General features: G+C 41.7%; 1 protein-coding gene across 1 annotated transcript; it reads left to right on the forward strand.

Annotated features, from left to right (window-relative positions):
- LOC148754662 (LHFPL tetraspan subfamily member 1 protein-like) lies at nt 1-25,242 on the forward strand. The gene is made up of 4 exons (XM_088794760.1): nt 1-7; nt 1,652-2,077; nt 24,842-24,940; nt 25,181-25,242. Exons 1-4 carry the CDS (start codon nt 1-3, stop codon nt 25,240-25,242), a joined length of 594 nt encoding a protein of 197 aa, XP_088650886.1.
- Nucleotides 25,243-25,472: the final 230 nt, after the last annotated feature.

Genomic DNA, 25,472 nt, shown 5'->3' on the forward strand with positions numbered 1-25,472 from the left:
ATGGCAGGTGGGTTAGCACTGTGTGGTAGAAAAGTACTGGCCTAGGAATCTGCAGATCAAGTTTCTTATTCTGGTGTTTTTGCTTGCTAACATACTCTACGACTTGGGAGAAATCATTTTCCTCTTCACGAGGCCATACTTCCCCATATGGAAAACAAGAAGGTTGAATTATAAGATTCATTAAGGCCCCTGCCAGCCTGGAAATTGAATGCACTTATGAAATGAGTTTCATTAAATAAACGTGACTTGGAGTGTCATCTCTGTGCCAAACACTGATGATGGTTGTGAAAGGGTTCATGGCTGGGCAAGTTCCATGAGACCCTGAGTACGATTGCTGCTTGCTTCTGACAGTGTTACAAATTGGCACTATGTTGGCTCCATAGAGCCATTTCCTGCACTTTTCTTGCCTTGGGTGTCCCAACCCTGGACCTCTCTCCCACCACCTGTGATTTTAACCAATGTTGATGAATCACGGAGAAGTGTCTGAAACATATTCCACCATCTGCCTGCTGGAGACATTCACAGTGTTGTCATCAAGCTGTAGTGTGGTCTCTGGCTGCCCTAATTGAGAAACAGGCCAGAAAGCAGTGGCAGATTAATGGAGTTGGGAGGAAAATGGTTGATTTTTGACAGAGGAGTCTGTGAAAGCCATTTGTGAGCTCGGCCAAGGAGATTAGATCTGAAATGACTCTCAGCATCTTGAATCTGAGGTTACTTGTTCCAAAGGCACCTTGAAAGGTCCTTACAGCTATATATATATACACACACACACACACACACACACACACACACACACACACACACATATATATTCCTGCTGCAAGGCACGGGGTACCTGATCCATTTTAGAAAGATGAGAAGTTTTCTTGATTATATTCAGCAAAGAAAGCGGCAGATTTTCTTAGTAGCCAGTCTAGAGTTAAACAACCTCTCTGGTTAGAAAGTTGCTGATTTGGGGAGAAAGTGACTGAATGGTGCTCACTCAGTGATAAGCATAGGGTGTGAGACTAGGCACCACTTATTGTATTCTACACATTTTAACCTGGATGATGTACCCCTGTGAAAAGCCAACATGAATACACTATTGGACATCCTACCTAGATCACATAAGCACATCCTCTAACTCCATGGTGAGGTCTTCTTCTCTCTTCTCCATTATAGTAAGGACAGGCCCTGTAAGTTGTCTTCCGTGTTCCTTCACTCACTGAAAACAGCTTGGTTCCTGACGTTCTTGAGATATCACCCCCTTCCAGGCCTCCAGGTCAGCAAGACCGTTTCACTGGAAGCTGGGTCTCTCCAGGCTGCCTGGCTTTCATTCAGTCTTCCCTCTGGCCACTTGTTCCATGCTGGATGCTAAGAGTTAAAAGCTATCTGAACAAGGCGACATTTGAGTTGGCAGAGCAGTCACTAATTCAGTTCTATGATTTTTTCATTGCAGCCTAGAGACCATAGAACTTTAAATAAGGCAGAAGAAAGTGACGATGGGAAAAGTGCTGGAAAGCAGAATTCCATAAGGACACAAATGGTCCTCAAGAGAATAATGGTATCCAGAAGCAAGAGAGAAGTAACACATAAATGAGCCCTAGGACTGGCCAGCCAGATGAAAAATAGGCCGATGGAGCCTATATGATAACGTTCTGCATTTGGTGAGGTGACCCAACTCATCTCGCCATCCCTACAGAGAAACCTGGGACCAAGAGGAACAGCCTGACCCTGGTGGGGACCCTCTGGGCCTTCCTGTCCCTTGTTACCACTGTGGCCAGTTCTACCAGTTACTTCCTGCCTTATTGGCTCTTTGGATCCGAGTTGGGGAAGCCAGTGTCATTCAGCACATTCCGGAGGCGCAACTACCCTGTGTGGGGAAAAGGGCACAGACTGATCATGGTGAAAGAGTGTGGGCGCTATGCCAGCTTCAGTGCCATCCCAAGCCTTGCCTGGAAGATGTGCACAGTGGTGACAGGTGCCGGCTGTGCTCTGCTGCTCCTGGTGGCACTGGCTGCTGTCCTGGGCTGCTGCATGGAGGAGCTCATCTCCAGAATGATGGGACGTTGCATGGGAGCAGTGCAGTTTGTGGGAGGTAAGACTGCGTTGCTGGGATTGGGTAGGTTGGAGAGCTTTTTTGAGGGGGCAGGGAGGGAGTGGAAATCCATTTTCACCCCTCCCCTATGTCCAACTCTAAGTCTACATATAAAAGGGCGTGCCTTTCAGCACCTTGCCTACAGGGTGCATTTTTAAGAGTATTATCCAGGTCTGCTTTACAGGGGCAGCAACATATACTCTAGTATTATTGCTCTAAAATAAACTTGCTCTTTAAAAGACCTGAGCTCTGGTAGTTATCTTAGAGGACAGTGATCTAATAAACACGTACACACAAGTGCTAATTACTAACAAGAGTTCAATGTACAACCTTTACCGAAGAAACACATCTCTAATGCTAGGTACCAGACCGTAAGTGACTGCTTATTTGGCAACATCTAAGGCTAACCCTGTCTGGCATCCATTAACAGGCTACCCAGATTTCTTATGGCCCTTTCCCATCTTACTTATCTTTTCCTTCATTCAGGCTCCCTCTAAATTATTGTAGGTGACCTGGGATGCTGGCAGTGTATGAATGGACTAGGAAAGACCAAACGCAAAAAACTTCCAACTGCAGGAAGACATGGGAGTAGTTTACTTTGAACTGTATAAGGAAAAAAAGTAAGTTTAGACAGACAAGCAAATATATGTGTGATATGTGAGCTACTTTTTACACCTGCATGGGGCCCTGAGAAAAAGTCCTGATAGAAGCTATTGTTGAAGTATGTTGTTGCTTAAGAAGTTTTGGAGTCATTATTCAATTAATTATTATTGTCTTTATTAGCAATACAATATGAGTGACTGGAGCCAAGAAACTTGGATTCCACTTCTGTGTTTCCACTTAGTTCTCCTGTGACTATAGGCAAATGACTGTGACCTCTCCTGTGTTCACTTCCCTTCTTTCCTTTAATTTTTTCATTGGCAAGATAGTCCAGATCCTAATTTTCTTTCCTCTCACCAATGACTGCATTCAGGTGGCCTTAGGGTGAGATGGTAGTGATGAGCTAAGACAATGGTTCTCAACAGGGGCTTATTTTTCAACCCCTCTTCCTGGGAACATTTGGTAATGTTTTTGAGACAGTTTGGGTTATCACAACTTGAAAATAGTGCTACTGACATCCAGTGGGTAAAGGCAAAGGATGCCATTAAATATACCACAATGCACAAGAACAAGACAGCTCCCCACTGCCAACAACAACAACAACAAAGAAACGTATCTGGTCCAAAATATCAATAGTGCCAAAGTTGAGAAACCCTGAGCTGAGGCATCATGGTTTCCTGTCCTGCTTACGAAAAACATCAGATTCTTTCTGTTGAATCACAGTTAAGGCGATGTTTTCAGATTCTCTCTTTCCTCAGACTCATTGTAAAAGTTTTAAATCTGAATTAACATTCTATCTTCCCTTATCACTGAATTTTTCCACTCTTTAGCTATTAATGATTTTCTGGCCATATTGGAAAGTCATTAAATTGGTTTGATCTTCCCCTTCAAAACCATGGTACAGAACCAGTTACATAAGGCTAGTCTAAGCCAACGACTTAATCCTCCTTTAGGGGATCCCCCGATATATTAACCTTAAGCAGGCTCACTTTTCACTTACCTGGCAGGAGTAAGGGATGCTCCTTGAAACTCATATTTATAGCTCCAGGGTCCAGCTCAGTGCCTGGCACAGAGTACGGGGTTAGTAACTGTAGAAGGAATGAACACATGGCTAAGGAAATGTCTAGTGTACGTGGGGATACGATGCACATATGAGAGCTAGTTTCATTCACATCCTTTCCTTTTTTTCCCAAGCTTCCATTCAAGAGTATTAGCATCCAGAGTTCTCTTCTGTCTTGAGAGTGACAACTTAGCCTCACTTGTGTTTCTAAGAATTTCTGGCAGATTGAGGAGGTACTAACTGGTAGGAATCAGAAGGCCAGTAGTAATAGCCTGCATCGGACTCCAAGCATTAACAGTGGCTCTTACTCCCAGCTCACTTCCTATCTTGAGCTTGGCTGAGACTTTCACAAAACCGTAAGGTTCTCCATATTACATATTTTAGTTCATCCCACCTCTTAGGTCTAGAAATTCAAAGGAAATTTTTTGAGGGAAGATGTGGGTAGGTAATGGACATTTAGACATTCATGCATTGAATGGGGAAGAACTTAGGCTGAGTGTCAGGTGCCATACAGAGGAAGTCAAAATATTAGTGCCATTTTTATCTCATATGATCCTGCCATTCTATATGCCTCATTGACCCTTGCTTGTAGGAACATGGTCACAGTATTTACACTTAGATGAGGGTCTTCAAAGTTCAAGAATAAAATGCTGTTTCTCAGTAGTCATGGAAAGAGTCAAGACCCAGGCAGGTATGCTACAAAGTTTATCCCTGAGCAAGGAAATGATATTGGACAGAATGCTAAATTTTCACAGCTTTCACATCTATAATAATAGCCAAATAAGGGTCACTCCCACCTCTGTTTTAGAAACTGATGCTTGTTAAGGTTGCATAAGCTGTGAAAGAATGGTGTACACTGCTTCGATGTATCGTATTTTCTGGGAGCCCCTTGGCACATAACCGTTACCCAAGGATCTTCAAGACCTCAGGTCTGACCTCTCAGAGCCAGGCTCTGTCACTGGCAGGCAGCCAAGCCTGAACAGCATTTTGAGCTCCATGGATAAAAGACACAAGAGAAAGAGTTGTGGGATTTAGTTTAAGCTTGTTGTTCAGTGGAGGGGAATTGATTTTCTTGCTCTAGGTGGGGCTGCTTCTTGGCAGCTAGTGCATTAACCAAAATACATTCAGTGGAGTAGCCAATTTGTTTCAGGTCTGGTTTATCTCTGCCAGACCCCAAACCACTGAAGAGATGGAATATCCATTAATAACTACCCCTCTCCCTGCTTTACTGTCGTTCCCCAGTCTACTGGCTCCCCCACAGAGATGAGCAATGGGAAGTGGGAGAGACAGGAAGAAATAAAGAGCTGCTTGCCTGAGTCATACTCAGCAAGGTGACCTGATGGGACCCTTGGGTCCCATTTGCTCCACTTGCAGCTGATCCAGCTGGACAAGCCTCGGGTCCAGAGAGCCTTCCACTGGAACCTTCATGCCTTGCTCCAACCAGTGAAGGAAACATCTGGCCAGGAGATTATTTCAACCCTGGGGATTGTGCTATTTCCAACCAGCTGGCCCCCAGTCCCTGAGAACAGGGTCATTATTCAAATTCCCCTGTGTATACATATACAAGATACTTGTGAATTACCCTCTATCTTCAGTGATAGCTAAACAATGAAGAAATAGGTGAGAAGTAAATATAAGGAACTTCCTGGCAGGAAAAGGTGTAAGATGTTGGATCAGGTTACTTGAGGGAGACCAAGAATCTTTCTAGAACAGGGAATGTATCAGAATCGCCTGGAATACTTAAAGATGTGAACTCCACAACTCTCCATTCCTGTCTCCCATTCTGATATACATAGCAACAGGTGGGAAGCTACATGTTTTGAAAAATCTCCCTAGTGACTCTGATGAGTACGCTGTGTTCCCTCTCCCCAACCCAAGTGAGAACCACCACCCTGCATGTATACATATATACTTTGGTTGAGGCGATAAAATTCAATACACTCAGAGATGCGCCAGTACTTTTGTCCATGTGAGGTCCTAATGCTATATGATTCAAGCTGGATAAATGTTGCCACTGAAAAACAGATCACTGAGAACTTAATTCAAAGAAAGGGTGCTATTTTTCCCCCTGAAAATAACCATTATCTTCTGTGGAAATCATTCATTTCCTGAAAAGTCCCCTAAAGTTTCATCAGGCATCATTTCAATTATCCTTACCATGCTGAACAAGGATTATAAAAGTGGTTTCTGTTTGGGAAAATGATATTCAAAGACATTAAGCGGCTTGCAAAAACTCATGTAGCAAATTGGAGCAGAGCAGAGACTATGGTCCAGGGCTTCTGACCCTCGGCTCTGGGCTTTGTACATTGGTGCTATTAATTTTTCCTTTTCCCTTTGGAGAAAAATTAATTTATCACAATGTTTTTCACAATGGTCCATGAACCACTTGTATCAGGATTACCTGGGGTGCTTGTTAATGCAGATTACTTAGTGCCATTCTATCTACTGAATCAGAGCTGATGCTTGGCACTCTGCATTTTACACAGCATCTCATGATGATCTATTTAATTAATTTACTTTTAAAGACTTTTACTAAAATACAGCTAACATACATTATATTAGTTTCATGTGTACACCATAGTTATTCAACATGTATATACCTAAAGAAGTGATACCATGATAAGACTAGCAACCATCTGAAACCATACAACACTATCACAATATTATTGACTATATTCCCTATGCTTTAGTTTACATCCCCATGACTATTTTTTAACTACCAATTTGTACTTTTAATCCCTTTAACTTTTTCACCCCGCTCCCTAATCCCCCTCTCATCTATCACCCCTGATAAATCTACTACCCATCCAACACCATACATAGTTATTACAATATTATTGACTATATTCCTTATGCTATACCATACTTCCCAATGAATACTTTGCAACAACCAATTTGTATTTCTTAACCCTTCACCTTTTTCACCCACCCCCAACCCCCATATCATCTGGCAACCATCAAAATGTTCTCTGTATCTATGAATTTGTTTCTGTTTTGTTTGTTCAATTTGTTCTTTAGATTCCACCTATAAGCAAAATCATACTGCACCTATCTTTTGCTGTCTGACATAATCCACTCAGCACAATTCCCTCCAGGTCCATCCATGATGCTACAGATGGCAAGAACCCATTCCCTTCCATGGCTGAACAATGTTCCATTGTATATATGTACCACCTCCTCTTTATCTATTCGTCCATCAATGAACACCCAGGCTGCCTCCATATTGGGCCATAGTAAACAATGCTGCAATTAACATATGAATGCACATGTCCCCTCAAATTATCGTTTTGGGTTTCTTCAGATATTTATCCAAAGTGGGATTACTGGGTCCTTCGTTGTCTCGGTTATAGTGCTTGCTTTAAAGTCTATTTTGGAGATACAGTGAAAATGGTGAAGTAGGTAAATGCTGAGCTTACCACTTCTCATGACCATATCAAAACTACAGTGAAACTATGGAACGACCATCATTGAGAATTGCCTGAAGACTAGCTGAACCCAAGCCCTACAACTAAGGACATACAGAAGAAGCTACCTTGAGAATGGTAGGAGGAGCAGAGTTGCAGAAAAGGGCTGATCCCACATCCGCATGTGACTATTAAATATCGGGAGGGAGATCTCAGCTCTGGAGTTACTCCCAGAGGAACGAGAGATCACAGCCCCACACCAGGCTTCCCAGCTGAGGGTTGCAGTGCTAAGGAGAACAGTTCCCGTAACTTCTGGCTGTGAAAACAAGCGGAGGTTATGGCTGGATGAGACAAGTGTGGCTATAGTCCCAGGCAATCTTCTTAAGAAGCCCATGCATGGACATACTTATTGATGGACTAACTCTCTCTGAGCTCCATCACTGGGGCAGCAACTCTAAAGGTGCCAAGGACATACACAGCAGAGCTGAATTATCTGGCTGCAAGGGTGAAGGCTGCAGGGGCACATTTCTCTTGGACAAAGGAGCTGGTGGAAGCCATTGTTTCTTGGTTGAGCCCACCTCCTTCCCAGCATGCCAATGCAGGCAGCCGCCATATCTGAGTCCCCATCAACATGGCTCACACTATTCGTTTTTCCTGATTCCCTGAAACCTGATCCCACCCCACTTTCTGGCCTACTCAGGTCGCTTCCAGTGGCTTTTCCATATAAACAGCCTGCCTTGGCTCATGCTGCAGACTTTCCTAAAATCTCTCAAAGCTTCACAAACCCCAGAAAACAGCATCTGACTTCAGCATGTCCCACACCTCTGGCTGAGCAACCCTAAGCCCAGCTCTAGTAGAACCTGGCCTTGGTTCACAGCATGGTTTTTGAGGCACCTCCAAGCCCCCCATGGGCAGCAACCATCCGTGGATTGCCTTATGGCTCTCTCAGGGGGGCTGGGTAGAGCATAGGCTATGGCTAAACTGGGTCTGAAGTTTGGTCCATCCCAGGAGGCCCCAAGGCTGATACACCAGTGGCCAGCATCAGACCCAGCCAGAACATCACCTGGCTACAGTTAAGGATTACACACCAAAAGGGCAGACTGGGCAGGCAACAGAGACATGCTAAAGTGAATCATGTTCCGTAGGCTCAACCCCTGTACAATAGCTTCTCAACTGTAGTCACGTCCTGTCCTCACAACCAATAAGCCTGAGGATCAAACCCTCCGATTGATGTGCAAAGAGCAACCAAGGCTCAACTACTACAGGAAGGCATGCACAACCCATGCAGGGGACACAACTGGAGTACCTGGCTCAGGTGACCAGGAAAACTGTGCCACTGTGCCCCACAGCACACTCGCTGCATGAAGCCACTCTACTAAGACCAGGATACATAGCAGCCCTACTTAGTACATAGAAACAAACACAGGGAGGCAGCCAAAATTGGGAGACAAGAAAACATGTTCCAAATAAAAGAACAGAACAAAGCTCCAGAAAAAGAATGAAAGAGAAGGAGACAAGCAACTTACCAGATGCAGAGTTCAAAACACTGGTTATAAGGATGACCAGTGATCTCAGGGAGAACTTTAACAAAGAGATAGAACACATAAAAATGGAGACAGAGAACGTTAAAAAGAACAAGCCAGAAATGAAGAATACATTAATTGACATGAAGAATACATTAGAACGAATCAACAGTAGATTAAATGAAGCAGATAATCGAATCAGTGATTTAGAAGCTAAGGTAGCAGAAAACACCCAATCAAAAGAGCAAAAAGAATCCAAAAAAATTAGGATCATTTAAGGGGCCTCTGGGACAACATAAAATGTACCAACCTTTGCATCATTGGAGTACCAGAAGGAGAAGAGAGAAAACAAGGAGTTGAAAACCTATTTGAAGAACTAATGACGGAAAACTTCCCTGACAGGGAATAGACATACAAGCTCAGGAAGCACAGAGTCCCAAGCAAGATAACCCAAAGAGGAACACACCAAGGCACACTGGAATTAAATTTCAAAGATTAAAGACAAAGAAAGCATCTTAAAAGCAGCAAGAGAAAAGTAGTTAGTTACCTATAAGGGAGCTCTCATAAGACACTCAGCTGATTTCTCAATAGAAACTTTGCATGCCAGAAGGAACTGGCCCAAAATATTCAAAATGATGAAAAACAAGGACCTACAACCAAGATTGCTCTACCCAGCAAAGCTGTCATTTAGAATTGAAGAACAGATAAAGAGCTTCCCAGACAAGAAATAGCTAAAGGAGTTCATCACACTAAACCAGTATTACGAGGAATCTTTGAGGAACTTCTTTAAGACAAAGGAAAAAAGATTAAAAATAGGACTGTTGCCGCCATTGTCTCACTGAGCCAATATCTCCACGGTTTTACACAGGCAGAAGTTATGGGGACTGCTCTTCCTGGTAGTAGAATGCTGGGCTGGGGAGTCTGGTGTGTCACTTGGACCCCTCATTCCTCTGAGGCGGCTTCTGCAGCTGAGATATCCCTCCCAATTTTTAATGGTCACATGCAGGTGTGCAATCAGCTTGTTCTGTGTCTCTGGCCCTCTTACCAGTCTTGAGGTGACTTCCTTTTTTTAATTAAAATTTATTGGGGTCACAGTGGCTTCTTGTGTATGTCCTTAGTTGTAGGGCTTTCGTTCAACTAGATTTCAGGAGATTCTCAATGATGGTTGTTGTGTAGTTTAGTTGTAATTTTGATGTGGTCATGAGAGGACATAAGCACAATGTTTCCCTACTCCATCATCTTGACTAGAAATTCCTCTCTGATTTATTTTTGAAACTATAATATGAAATATTTCTGATGTATGTACCACTCAGCTTAAGAAACAGAGTATTACCAATACAGTTGAAGTCTCCTTCAAACCATGATCATATTCCCTTGTCCCCACAGTAAAGGTAACTACTGTGTTGGATTTGTTGTTCATAATTCCCCAGCACATCCTAATACACACTAAAATTTGAGAACTTTTGCTCAATTTTGTTATAGTGTTGCTTTTTTATGGAGATCCATTTTCTTCCATCTCTGCCTGTACATAAATATCTCTTTTATCTCTCAAAGACCAGGTCAAATGCAGCTTCACTATGAAGCCTCCCCTGATCTACTTTAGAAATCTCTAGCAAAATGAACTGTCTTACAACTCTTACAGAAAAGATGGGGTCGAATGAATGGGAGAATTGAGTGAGGAGTTCCCTAGGGAGGGAAGTCTGAGATATAGCTGGAGGGCAGATATAAATTTTCTACTGAGTTTGAGTTGAACTTGCTGCAAGAGCAATACATTGAGCAAGTTAAGAACAAATTAAGTGATACTAGGCTTCTGGTCAGGGTAGTAAATTCAATAATAACCATATTTGGACAGATATTTGGGGATAGAGTGGGGCATGTTAAAAAATGGCTGTGAACTCAAAAGTTGTACTTCTGACTGGGAAGGGGGGCATGAAGAGGGTTGGTAACACCCAGTGAGGAGACTTTCCATGCCCAGAGACAAAAATTAGGCATTTGCCTAATTGAGAATGTGCAGTTGGGAGGGGTTTCTTCAAGATGTTGTGATATGGGCAAGTAATAATTCTGGCTTCAGGGGAAGGTTGAAGGCAGCCGCCATGTAACCACAGGAAGGGTTTCAAGTTCTGTCTGAGTATGTGCTCCTGAAGGTTTGTTTCTATTGGTACTGAGGTTACCACAAGAGCTGCAGTTGAGTAAAGTGGCTAACTCCAGGCCTCTGCTTACTCAGAGCAGTGAATTCAAACCAAAGCAACGATACACACACACACACACACACATATATATACATATATATGTTTATATATTATATATATATATATATATATATAAAATATATAAAATACATAAAATACATACATATATGTGTATATATATATATATGGGGGGTTGGGGGTGGGTGCATTTGGTACATTTTGTGATGGGGATTCCTGTGGAAGGAGCAGCTGAGGAACAGAAGCAAGATGGCAGCCCACTGGTCACCTGCCCATGTGCAGTCATTAGTGGGCTTTCTTTCCCTTTCTAGAGGTAGGTGAGATAGGAAAGCACCCTGCTGAGCATATGCAATTGGGAGAGGCCTCTCTAAAGGGTATACGTGGTTGGAGGGGTAGTAAAACTGGGAGTGAATGATGCCACATAGAGAAGTGGGAGCCAGGGATAAAGCTCATATGTGGCTGGGCCTAGATTTAAACTAGTTTTCTCTGCCCAAAGAGCTCGTGTTTTTAATAGTTTTAGTGGTGCTTTTCTTAAGTGTTCATACCAGGACCAGATGCATCAACATCACTAGGGTGCTTCTGAAATGCACATTCCTGGGCTGCAGTTACTGAATCAAATACGTGGGGGTGAGGCCCCCAAATATACATTTTCTTTTTTTTTTCACTTTTATTTTATTAAATTTATTGGGGTGACAATTGTTAGTAAAATTACATAGATTTCAGGTGTACAATTCTGTATTACATCATCTATAAATCCCATTGTGTGTTCATCACTCAGAGTTAGTTCTCCTTCCATCACCATATATTCGACATTTTCCAATTAAATTTATTGGGGTGACATTGGTTAGTAAAATCATATGTTTCGAGTGATGTCATAGGAATGGCAGCAGCGAGGTGCTCTTCTTGAGTTCTCCTCCAGAACTTACCACAAATTGAACACCTATAACCCATCAAAGGACTCTGCTCATCACACAGAACAGCTAAGAGACTCCTACAAGCATTGAATGTGGGCAAATTGGGTGAGCAAGGGAAGAGGGAAGGGAGCGGAGTGGAGACCGGCCTGCATCAGCGGCTGTGGAGACGCAGGGGGTCCCAGGATAGAACAGAGACCGCAGCAGCCCGGAGTTGGGCTCTTTCCCTACATCCCTGCCAAAGAGCAGCATATCCAGCACCTGAGGCAGTAACCTCAGCTGAGACCTCCAGCTGGGCCCTAGGTCTGACAAAGGACTTAAACACCATACCCGGGCCCCTCCCCCTACTCACCCAATCCTACCGCTACCCTTCCAGATAGTCAAGCTGGCCCCTGAACTGAGAAGTAGTGTCAGATTACAGAGAACCCATACTGCTCAGGATCTGGGAAGACCCAGCTTGCAGCTCTGAGCCAGGGAAGAGGCTGGGAAGAGTGTGACACTGCTGGGCTGGGAGAGAGAAGACTCCTGCATCCCAAGCCACCACCATTTCTGGCCTGCAAGAAGAGTGTGACACTGCTGGGCTGGGAGAGAGAAGACACCTCCATCCTCAGCCCCCACCTTTTCTGGCATGCCTAGGGCAGGGCAATTACAACTGGGGAGACACGCAGGGGTCAGCAGCAGGCGGAAGACTCAGCTCTGGGCTTTCAGCAGCTCAGAAAACTCCCGCCCTCCACACACACACACACAAACACACACACACACACACACACACACACACACACACACACACACACGGAAGAAGTGCCCTAAGACTCAGGAGACCTGGGCACAGGGCTGGATCTATTACTCTCAGTGCACATATGTGCAGGCAAGAGTAGAAACTGCACTGACTTTGTCAAAACTACCATCCAGACCCCATAGCCCCACTCATCTAGAACTGCAGTCCCAGGGTCACTCTGGGCACTAGGTGACCGGCTCTCCCTGCACAAGATGCAGAGGACTCTTTGGTACAGCAGAGGACAACCTGGAGATTACTTGGTGGGCTTAAGCCAAGACTGGTGCTACATTTTTTTATTTGTTTTGTTTTTGTCTTTTTGATAATTTTGCCTAGGTTGAATGTGGGTTATCGGTTGTTTTTACATGTGAGTGTATTTGGTGTTTTTCTTTGCTGTTGTTGCTGTGCTTGGTGATTTGCTTTATTCTGAAATTGCCCTATACCAGGGCCCAGCTCAAGAGGCACAAGATTCAACACACCCAGAGGCCAATCCAGACCAAACCAGAGTGTTACTGGGTTTGGCCTACAACTGACACACCCAGAGGGAATTCTCTACTGGCACAAGAACCCATAGAGGCCAAGCCTCATTTGAGCGGTCAACCCTCACGCAGCAGAACATCCACTGTGGGCAGAGCCAAGTCTCACAACTAGTCAGCCTAGGAGTCAATCCCACCTACTGACAAGCTAAAAACAATTAAAGATCAACTGTAACAGGACAATATACACAACACAAGAGTCACCTTTGGAGGCAAATATAAAGGTCACATACTACATAAATAACGCAGCAAAAACCAAGAACCCTAGGGGATCTACCTAATACATTGAAGCAAACACATAGAGTCAGCCAGAATGGGGAAACAAAGAAACATGTCCCAGATAAAAGAACAGAAGAAACCTCCAGAATTGGAACCAAATGAAATAGAGGTAACCAACCTACCAGAGACAGAGTTCAGAACGCTGATGATAAGACTGGTTAAGGAGTTAGTGACTACATAAAGAAGGATAGAGAAATCATAATGAACAACCAGTTAGAACTAGAGAACACAATAACTGAAATAAAGAACACACTTGAAGGAGTTACCATCAGGTAAGATGAAACAGAGGATCGAATCAGCGACTTAGAAGACAAGTTAGCAGAGATAACCCAAACAGAACAATAAAAAGAAAAAAGAATAAAAAAGAATGAAGATGGTTTAAGAGACCTCTAGGATAACATCAAGCGCAACAACATGCGCATCATAGGAATACCAGAAGGTGAAGAGAGGGAGCAAGGGATCTAGAACATACTTGAAGTAATAATGCCCGAAAACTTCCCTAACCTGGTGAAGGAGACTGACATACAAGCCCAGGAAGTGCAGAGAGTTCCAACCAGTATAAACCCAAACATATCCACACCAAGACACATTATAGTTAAAATGGCAAACGTTAAAGACAAAGAGAGAATCCTAAAAGCAGCAAGAGAAAGACAGCGGGTTACATACAAGGGAATTCTTATAAGACTATCAAATGACTTTTCTGCAGAAACATCGCAGTCCAGGAAGGAGTGGCAGGAGGTACTCAAAGTGATAGAAAAAAAGAGGTCTACAACCTAGATTGCTTTATCCAGCAAGGCTATCATTTAAAATTGAAGGAGAGATAAAGAGCTTCCCAGAAAAGAATAAGCTAAAGGAATTTATTACCACCAAGCCAGCATTGCAGGAAATATTCAAAGGGCTTCTGTAAACAGAAGAAAGATGAAAACAGTCTAGCTTAAAAAAAAAAAAAAAAGGCAATGACTATGTACCTATCAATAATCACTTTAAATGTAAACGGATTAAATGCTCCAATGAAAGGACATAGGGTGGTTGAGTGGATAAGAAAACAAGACCCTTGTATATGCTGTATACAAGAGACACACCTCAGATCAAAAGACACTCAAAGGCTGAAAGTGAAGGGTTGGAGTACGATGTTTCATGCACATGGAAATGAGGAAAAAGCTGGACTTGCAATACATATATCTGACAGAATAGACTTCAAAATGAAGAATATATTATAAGACAAAGATGGGCACTATATAATAATAAAGGGATCGATCCAACGAGAGGACATAACCCCAGTAAACATCTATGCACCCAACATAGGAGCACCTAAATATATAAAACAGATATGACTGAAATAAAGACAGAGATCAACAGTAACACTACATAGTAGGGGACTTCAACACACCTCTGACAACAAGGGACAGGTGTTCCAGACAGAAAATCAATAAGGAAACAATGGCCTTAAATGACACATTGGACCAGTTGGATTTAATTGATATTTTCAGAGGATTTCACCCCAAAGCTGCGGAATACACGTTTTTCTCAAGCACACGTGGAACATTTCACAAGATAGGCTACATGTTAGTCCACAAAATAAGTCTTGATGAATTTAAGAAAATAGAAATCATATCAATTGTCTTCTCTGACCATAATGCTATAAAATTAGAAATCAACTACAGGAATAAAACTGGAAGACACACCAATTCATGGAGGCTGAATAACAAGTTACTAAATAATAAACGGGTCAACCATGAAATCAAGGAAGAAATCAAAAGGTGTCTCGAGACAAACGAAAATGAAAACACAAAACCCAAAATCTATGGGATGCAGTGAAAGCAGTCCTAAGAGGGAAATTCACAGCAATGCAGGCTACCTAAAGAAACAAGAAAAATCACTAATCAACAGTTTATCTTCACACTAAACGGATCTGGAAAAAGAACAGCAAAATAAGCCCAAAGGGAGCACAAGGAAGGAGATAATAAAGATCAGAGCTGAAATAAATGAAATGGAAACCAGAAAAACAATGCAAAAGATCAATGAATCCAAGAGTTGGTTTTTAGAGAAGATAAACAAAATCGTCAAGCCTTTAGCCAGAATCATCAAAAAAGAAAAAAGGGAAAAAAAAGACATAGAGGACCCAAATTAATAAAATCAGAAACGAAAGAGGGGCAGTGACTACAGACACCAAAGAAACACAAAAAAGTTTAAGAAATTACTATGAGCAACTATATGCCATCAAATTAGGCAATCTGGAAGAAACGGACAATTTTCTAGAAGCATGCAACCTTCCAAGGCTAACTCAAGAAGAAACAGAAAACCTGAATACACTGATTACCACCAGGGAAATTGAATCAGTAATCAACAATCTCATAACAAAGAAAAGCACTGAACCAGATGACTTTACAGGTGAATTTTGCAAAACATTCAAAAAAGAATTATCACCAATTCTCCCCAAGGTCTTCCAAAAAATCCAGGAGGGAAGGCTCCCAAACACTTTCTATGAGGCCACTATCACCCTGATCCCCAAATCAGACAAAGACACTACAGAAAAAGAAAACTACAGGCCGATGTCTCTAATGAACATAGATCGAAAAATCCTCAACAAAATATTAGAGAACAGAATTCAGCAACACATTAAAAGGATCATTGTCATGCAGGGAGTCATGCGGGATCTCTGCTCCCGCTCCCCACATAAGAATGCAGGACACGGTGAGGCCAAAAAGGAACACCCACGGAGCCATAGGTAAGGGAGTCATACTACTATAGTCTCACTGGAGGCTGGATTCATACGACGTGCGACCTGCTGTCCGCTTTGCTGCCAACCGAGCGACTCCCCATTTGCTAGCTGCAATCCGCCTCTCTACAATCAGCAATCCACACTCCGGCGCTTGCTAGCTGAGCCACCATCTTCTTGCTAGCCCCCACTTTTCTGCTAGCATAGCCACGGAACTTATATTAATGCCCAATGGCTCACTGGTTACAGCTGACAGTCAACTAGCCACAGCTGATGGCCATCCAATCACAGTTGATGGCCATATACTACCTGAGCCAGCACCTTTCCAAGTGAGGGCGAGAGCCTGGAAACTGCACTCCTGGCTCTGTCCCCACAATCATACACCATGATCAAGTGGGATTTATTCCTGGTATGCAAGGGTGGTTCAACATCCGCAAATCAATTAATGTGATACACCACATTAACAAAATGAAAAATAAAAATCATATGATCATATTAATAGATGCAGGAAAAGCATTTCAGAGAATCCAACAGCCATTTATGATAAAAACTCCTAAGAAAGTGGGAAGAGAGGGACCATATGTCATGCGGGAGACCCTGCTCGCTGCGCCATTTGTCGTGGGGGAGACCCTGCTCGCTGCGCCATTTGTCATGCAGGGAGGCCTGCGGGGTCTCTGCTCCCGCTCCCCATACAAGAACGCAGGATATGGTGAGGCCAAAAAGGAACACCCACGGAGCCATAGGTAGGGGAGTCATACCACTATATTCTCTCTGGCGGCACTATACTCTCACTGGAGGCTGGATCCACACTGTCCGCAAACCGCCATCCATGCTTGCCAGCCCAGCCACCATCTTCTTGCTAGCCCCCATTCTTTCTCTCTCTTCTGCTAGCGTAGCCACAGCAGTTATATTAGTGGCCAATGGCTCACTGGTTATAGCTGACAGCCAACTAGCCACAGCTGATGGCCATCCCGTCACAGTTGATGGCCATTTACTACCTGAGCCAGCACCTGTCTATGTGAGGCCCAGAGCCTGGAAACTACTTTCTGGGGCTCTGCCCTCACACCATATCTCAACATACTAAAGGCCATATATGATTAACCCACAGCTAACATCATACTCAATGGCGGAAAGCTAAAACCATTCCCCTTAAGATCAGGAACAAGGCAAGTTTGCCCACTTTCTCCACTTCTATTAAACATAGTGCTGGAAGTTCTAGCCACAGCTATCAGACAAGAAAAATAAATATAAGGCATCCAAATTGGTAAGAAAAGTAAAATTGTCTTCATATGCAGATGACATCGTACTATATATAGAGAGAACCCTAAAGACTCCACCAGAAAACTGTTAGAACTAATAAATGAATTTAGTAAAGTAGTAGGATACAAAATTAACATTCAGAAATCAGTTGCATTTGTATACACCAATAATGAAATATCAGAATGAGAAATTAAGAAAACAATCCCACCTATAATTGCTTTCAAGACTACTGATATGTGGTATATAAAACAAAAACAACAAAAGAACAAGACAAACAAATGAGAAACAGAAACTCATAGACACAGACAATAGTTTAGTGGTTGCCAGAGGGTAAGGGGGGCGGGGGGGTGGGGGGTGGGAGATGAGGGTAAGGGGGATCGAATATATGGTGATGGAAGGAGAACTGACTCTGGGTGATGAACACACAATGGGATTTATAGATGATGTAATACAGAATTGTACACCTGAAATCTATGTAATTTTACTAACAATTGTCACCCCAATACATTTAATAAAATAAAAATTAAAAAAAAAAAAAAAGAAGAAGAAAAAAAAAAGACTAAAAATACCTGGGAACAAATTTAACCAAAGAAGTTAAAGACCTCTACTCAGAAAATTATAAGACACTGAAGAGAGAAATTAAAGAGAATACAAATAGAGGGAAACACATACCATGCTCATGGATAGGAAGAATTAGTATCGTTAAAATGTCCATACTACCTAAGGCAATATACTGATTCAATTCAATTCCTATCAAACTACCAAGGACATTTTTTCACAGAAATAGAACACATAATCCTAAATTTATATGGAACCATAAATGTCCCTGGATGGCTTCGGCAATCTTGAGAAATAAGAACAAAGTGGGAGGTACAACGATACCTAACATCAAATTATACTACAAGGCTGCAGTAATCAAAACAGCATGGTCCTGGCATAAAAACAGACACATAGATCAATGGAACAGAAGAGAGAGCCCAGAAATAAATCCATGCCTATATGGCCATTTAATCTATGACAATGGAAGCAAGAATCTACGGTGGGGCAAAGACAGTCTATTCAATAAATGGTGCTGGGAAACCTGGACAGACACATGCAAAAAAAATGAACCTGGACCACCTCCTTACACCATATACAAGAATAAATTCAAAATGGATTAAAGACTTAAATATAAGATCTGAAACCGTAAAATTCCTAGAAGAAAACATAGGCAGAAACTTTACAGACATTACACGGAGTAAGATTTTTACTGATGTATCCCCTCAGGCAAGGAAAATAAGAGAAAAAATAAACATGTGGGATTACATCAAACTGAAAAGTTGTTTTCACAGCAAAGGAAACGGTCAATAAAACAAAAAGGGATCCTACTGAATGGGAGAAGATATTTGTCAATGATGTATCCAATAAGGCGTTAATATCCCAAATTTATACAAAACTCACTCAACTCAACTCCAAAAACACAAACAACCCAATTAAAAAATAGGCAGAGGATATGAAGAGACATTTTTCTAAAAGGGACATACAGATGGGAAACAGACATATGAAAAAATGCTCAACCTCACTAATCATCAGAGAAATGCAAATAAAAACTACAATGAGATACCACCTCACCCAGTCAAAATGGCTATCATCAATAAATCAACAAACAACAAGTGCTGGCGAGGATGTGGAGAAAAGGGAACCCTTGTGCACTGTTGGTGGGATTGCAGATTGGTGCAGCCACTATGGAAAACAGTATGGAGGTGTCTCAAAAATCTGAAAATGGAACTATCTTATGACCCAGCAATTCCACTCCTAGGTATCTACGCAGAGAAATCCAAAACTCTAATTCAAAAAAATATACGCACCCCTATGTTTATTGCAGCACTATACACAATAGCCAAGACATGGAAACAACTGAAATGCCCATCGGTAGACGATTGAATTAAGAAACGGTGGTACATTTATACAATGGAGCATTGTGCAGCCATAAAGAAAAATGAAATCTTACCATTTGCAACAATATGGATGGACCTAGATAACATTATGTTAAGTGAAATAAGTCAGAGAGAGAAAGACAAATACCATATGATCTCATTTATATGTGGAATCTAAAGAAAAGAATAAATGAATGAACTAATCAGAAACAGTCTCAGAGACATAGATGAAAAACTGAGGGTTGGTAGATGGGAGGGGGGTTGGGGATAAGGGGCAAGGTTACAGGCACAGTCGCTAACCACAAGATTGCCATGGGGATACGAAAGTCAATTTGGGGAATGTAATCAATAATGTTGTAAAGATTTTGTAGGGTAACCGATGGACACTTGTCTCATTAGGGAGACCACCTCAGGGATGATGTAGATGCCTGATCACTGCACTGTACCCCTGAAGCTGAAGCTGAACAATAACAAATGTCAACTACAGTTTTTATATATATATATATATATATATATATATATATATATATATATATATCTGTATGTATATGCATATGCATATGCATATGCATATGTATATGTATATATGTATATATATATAATTGTTAGAAGGAGCAGAGTACAGCATCAGGAATAGAGACAGTGGGAATGTAATGGCTGTGTGGGATGTCAGAGGGGTTGTGGATGGGGGAGGGCGGTTGTCACCGAGTGAGGGATATAAATGATAAATGTCTAACTGTTACATTGTTTTGTGCACCTGACCCTGATAAAAAAAAATGGTAAAAAAAAGAGAAAGAACTTTCAAACTGATAGTGAATATTACACTTAGTGGTAAAGTAATTCTGTGATAACAGTAGCGTGCTTACTAGAAAATGAAACATCTACCAGAGGGTAGGTGGGAGGGGGGTGGTAGATGAGGGTAAATGAGATCAAATATATGGTGGTGGAAGGAGAACTGACTCTGGGTGGTGAACACACAATGTGATATATAGATGATGTATTACAGAATTGTACACCTGAAACTAATTAAACTTTACTAACAATTGTCACCCCAATAAGCTTTAATTAAAAAAATTATATAGGTTTCAAGGATATATTTCTATAATACATGATCTATATATTGTATTATGTGTTCACCACTCAGAGTCAGTTCTGCTTCCATCACCCTATATTCCAAATCTATATTTTTAATAAGCCCCCACTCTTACAGAAGGTGGCAGGGCCTAGAACTGGCAAATGACTTCTGTGTTACTATTTGAAGAGCATCTTTACAATCCTAAATTGATAAGTACTGCTGGGGACAAATATAATTGAGGATAAATTCTCTCTGATTTAATTTTTAAAACTGTGTCTCCCAGGACATCTTTCTCCAGCTATGATCAAATCTAATGGAATCAGTTGTCAGTTACAAGTCAAACGTCTCCATGAAGTATGTGTACAACCTATTGTGCTCACCCGTCTCAAAGTCAGGAAGGAGGATGGGAGATGGGAGAGGTGGTAGGGAAGGTCGGGCAGAGCGTGGAGCCACATGCACTGGGCCAGAAGACATGCCTGGCAAAGATTCTTGGTCTCTGGCCTGGTGCCTATAAAACATTGCAAGATAACAACTCTAACCAGGCAGCTTTTGAATGGGGCCCTGTTCCGCTTTTGACTTTTCAGCCATTTGTTATGCGGAGAAAGAGCTAAGGAAGACATTAGCATGGAGAATATAGGTGGGAAGTAAGAGAGGAGCCATAGAGAGAGGCTACTGTTTAGTAATAATCAGTCTTTGTTGAGCACTTTCTATGCCAAGCACTTTCAAGAGTATTACTTCTTGAAACAGTCCTGTAAGATAGAGCTATTATTTTCACTTTAAAGATGAGGTAAGTGAGGCACAGAAAGATTAAATAACTTGCTTAAATGCAACAGCTTCTAAGTGGCAGAGCTGGAATTTGAACTTAGTTCTAGACTGACTATAGAACCCATTCTCGCTCTCTCGCTCTCTCGCTCTCTCCCTGCCTCTTTTACCCCCAGCTTTATTGAAATATAATTGACATATAACCCTGTGTAAGTTTAAGGTGTACAACGTGATGATTTGATACACATATATAGAGGATGCCAAAAAATGTATACACATTTTAAGAAAGGGAAAATCTGTATTAAAGTTGTAATACTCAATATATACTGATAATAAAAGATGAATACAAGTCATGTGCATACATTTTTTTTGGCACACTCTATATATTGTGAAATGATTACCACAATAAGGTTAGACAACACATCCATCACCTCATATAATTACCTTTTTGTAGTAAGAACATTTAAGATCTTCTCTCTCAGCAACTTTCAAATATAAAATACAGTGTTATTCTCTTAAGCTATCATGTTGTGCTCTCTCTCTGGATCTAATGCCTATATGTAAGATTCCTAGTGCCTACTAGAGATATTGTTGCCAAAATGTGGTCATTTCTGGGTACCTGTCTCTGGAAAGACAGAACTTCTAAGGGTTGATGATCTCTCTAGTTAATGAGGAAATTTTTTATTTTTTTTTTTTGCCAGTGACTAGCTATGTTACTGTGGATAAGTCACTTTCCCTCTCTGGGTCTCAACATCCACATCTGTAATGGGGAGAGACTGGAGTAGGTAATCTCCAAAGGCCATTCCCTCTCTCAGGTGCTATGGCTATATCAGTTATCTAGGATGATCTGCCACCCCCACCATGGAGATCCCTTCAGAACGCTTCCTACTTGGGTAGTGTGGGTGAAGGAAGCTGTCTGTTAGGTAAGCAGAGCACACTGTGAAACAGATGCACTTATTTACTGAGTACTTATTATGGACAAGGTTCCAAGGATACATAGTTGAGGATAAATATGACCTCTCTCTTCTAGGAATGCACTCTCCAGTGAGGGAAGCAAACAAAAAACAATTATGAAGGATATATATCATAGAATATTTTAATCACAGGAGTAAGCACAGGACACTATGGGAAGACAGAGAAAGAATACGTAACTTTTCCTGAGGGTTGGGGATGGTGAGAAAAGACTTCCTGGAGGAAGTACTCCCTGACTTGAGCTTCTCAGCATGGGAAGATCTGAGGATCAGGGGGTACTGAAGAAGGTAGAAGCTTCCCCCTGCTGTGAAAGGAAAGGCATCTGGCTAGCACTACTTCCTGCTTGAGAAGTCAGAGTTCATACCAGTGCCAGGTATCTGAATATGGAAGTTAGAAAGCTGAACTGCTGTCCTTTTATAAACTTGTGTTCTTTCCTTCCTAGTCTGTGTGAGAAAGCTCACTTTTTATTAACTCTTCCTTCAAAGGGCATACACTAGAAGCAGGAACAGACTTAGGTTTCATCTCCAATTTTGTCCTTGACCCATTGTGCATATTTTGGGATCACACACTCTGGCTCATACCTCCTCGTATTGTAGGATTTTAGTTTATCTGTGGAAAACAAAACAAAACAACAACAAAACAGGAGAGTTGCTGCATTGTCACTGGATAAATTCCAGAGCCTAGGAAATTATTTGAGTGACCAGCTCCATTTCCTTTAAGCCTATGAGACAGATAAAAATGCCTTCTAATTTAAGCATTCCACTGAAGGGAATTTCTAACCTTAATTGGTCTTTTCCTGTTAAGTTCTAAACCCTTTCTCACTGTCAGAATGTTCTCTCTGTTTTCCTGTTTAAACCATTCTTGCTATTTCCTAAGGTTCTTATCTTTTTCTTTGGCCTCATTGAGTACAAAAAGCTGCTTGCCTTGCTGCAGACAAGCATAGAGAATGCTTTGAGATGTCCTTCCAAAAGGAATCATCTGAAGGCAAAGTGGGCTATGAGCTTCTCAGAGTGTATATGGAATTTTCCTCATTGAGGAAAGAGAAGTAAAGGTGAGGCGAGCAGTCCCTGGAGCAGTCTGCCTTTCATTGTGCAGTTGAGCCCCAGAGCTCTGGAACCTATAAATATGCCATTTATCAACACCTGCTCTCTGGAGGTTCTGTGTTATGTGTTATTTTCTCCATCCACATTTGTGGCAGGTGACCACCTCATGACCTTTTACGTAGCACCCAAGTGTAATGTTCTTGTAATTATGCTCTCTTGGTTGCAAGTAAAAGACTCACTTGAGATCTCTCAATGAAAAGGGAGTTTATTATAACAAGGAAAGTGAACTTGAAAGTCATTGGATAAGACTAGATTCTCCAGCTTTTTCATGGACAGTATGAGTTTCTCCTCATGGTGCGTCTGCTTCATGCCATTGTATTCTCTCCCTCTACCAATCGGTTTTCTCAGCTTACCCAGAAGTGAAGTCTATTCATAACTTTAGATTGAACTTGGCTTTGCTTGACACAGACTTGATTCCAGCTCCTGGTATTCTTTCTCAACTTTTGCTCTATCTGCTAACTAACTCAGAATCTCTATGTTTCTTGATTAAAATTTTCAGAAACAAGAATCTGCCCCAGCTCATTTGTTCATGCCAGGTTATGATGTCACCCATGACTGGCCAGCCAATGAATTTCGTTGCTTTGTATCAGATGCAAATGCTTGGTCCAATCCACTGTCACCAAGGCACAATGAGGTGCGGGAGGTCAGACGATATGAAATATAAACCTAGGCAGTAAGAAAGAGCTGTGCATAAGGCAGATGCTCTTAGAAAGTAGTGTTAGCAAGCAGACTCAGATTTGTATCTCTGGTCAGAAGAGTAGGGCTATCACTAAGATCCCACAGGATTTCCCTGTAGTGACTAAATGACGTAAACAAAACGGGGAGGAAGGCAAGGAGTGCAGTGGAAGGTATGAGAAGCTAAAGAAAGGGGGCATGCTTTGGTTTATATACCACATATCAGTGAAATCACATGGTTCTCTGCTTTTTCTGTCTGACTTGTTTCGCTCAGCATTACTCTCCCAAGATCCATCCATGTTGTCACAAATGGTCCTATACCATCAAAATAAAATTAAAAAATAAATAAATAAATAAATAAATACATAAATAAATAAATAAATAAATAAATAAATAAATAAATAAGAAAGAAAGAAAGGGGGCATGCTTAACATGAATTTGGAATGATTTTCAAGAAGGAAGTATTTCTGGAAGAGTGAGTGTGGTGCTCTGCTCACCAGGTGAAGGCTACTCAACATAAATGCTTCTATAGATCTCAGTCTGACAGCTTATTGCAAGTTACAGAAATCATGACCTACCTTCAACTACTAGGGACTTACCTGACTCTTAGAAAGGGCTGAATTTTGGGAAAGAGTAGTAGTCCCTGCGTTTTGATTCTTTGTAAATCAGACCAAGATAGAAGAGGAGTCTGGTTGGAGAGGACAACTTAAATTTGTAAGTCTTTCTTGAAAATATTTCAGCTACAATAAGTACATTGGCCTGTCTCATTCCCCAATACTGCCCTTTACGATTTGTCCCTTCTATTACCTACTGCAACTCACTGCCTGTGACATGACAAAGATATCCTGTGGTGTTGGTAGTGTCATAGACATTCAGGGTAAAACTCTGAGTGGAGGAGGCAGAATTTGAGCTGAGACAATCCAGAGGGAATGATGGGATGACAGAAGACCTATTATGTTCTACCTGTGTGCATGTTTTTCTTTCCAGCTCTGCTGATAAGTTCAGGCTGTGCATTATACCCCTTAGGATGGAAAAGCCCGGAGATAATGCAAACATGTGGGAATGTCTCCAATCAATTTCAGTTAGGTAAGGTGGCCTGGGCAGCATGGCAGTGGTGGTTCATTGGGAATATGATTTTCGAAGTACTTTACCTTTTGAATGGGCTTCTGCTTATAATGGTGCTTGCCTGAGTCTCTCTCATTGTGTTGGTTGGTGAGAAGTGGTGGCTTGGCCACCCTCATCTGGCCTTGATAACTCACAAGGAGTGGGCATAAATTCCACTTCTTTTACTATGTCTCTCCACACCGTTTATGCACTTTTACCTAGAGTCCTGTGACCAGTTTGGGGCAACACTATCTACAGAGGAATTTCAAGTGTTTGGAGACTGATGATCTGTCATCCTTTGAATAAATCTTAGTTCTTATTAGTATTTCCTTCCAGACACTGTTTCCCAAATATAAATCACCAGTATCTCTTCTCACTCTCCACTGAGGATATAACAAGTGGCAATTTGTTCTATATCAAACATTAGGAACCTAGGTTAAATATTTGGAATTGTTACTGACATGTTACGGGCATTGTTACGTTGTTACTGGCATGTCAATGGCGAGAGCTGCTA

This window comes from Rhinolophus sinicus, chromosome 18, assembly GCF_057876585.1.
Source record: "Rhinolophus sinicus isolate RSI-liver-muscle chromosome 18, RSI-T2T, whole genome shotgun sequence".
NCBI lineage: Eukaryota > Metazoa > Chordata > Mammalia > Chiroptera > Rhinolophidae > Rhinolophus > Rhinolophus sinicus.

Coding starts and splice junctions, on each gene's coding strand:
- LOC148754662 (XM_088794760.1), top strand. Junction 2,078..24,841: donor AGCAGTGCAGTTTGTGGGAG/GTAAGACTGCGT, acceptor TTTTCTTTCCAG/CTCTGCTGATAAGTTCAGGC. Junction 24,941..25,180: donor CTCCAATCAATTTCAGTTAG/GTAAGGTGGCCT, acceptor ACTTTTACCTAG/AGTCCTGTGACCAGTTTGGG.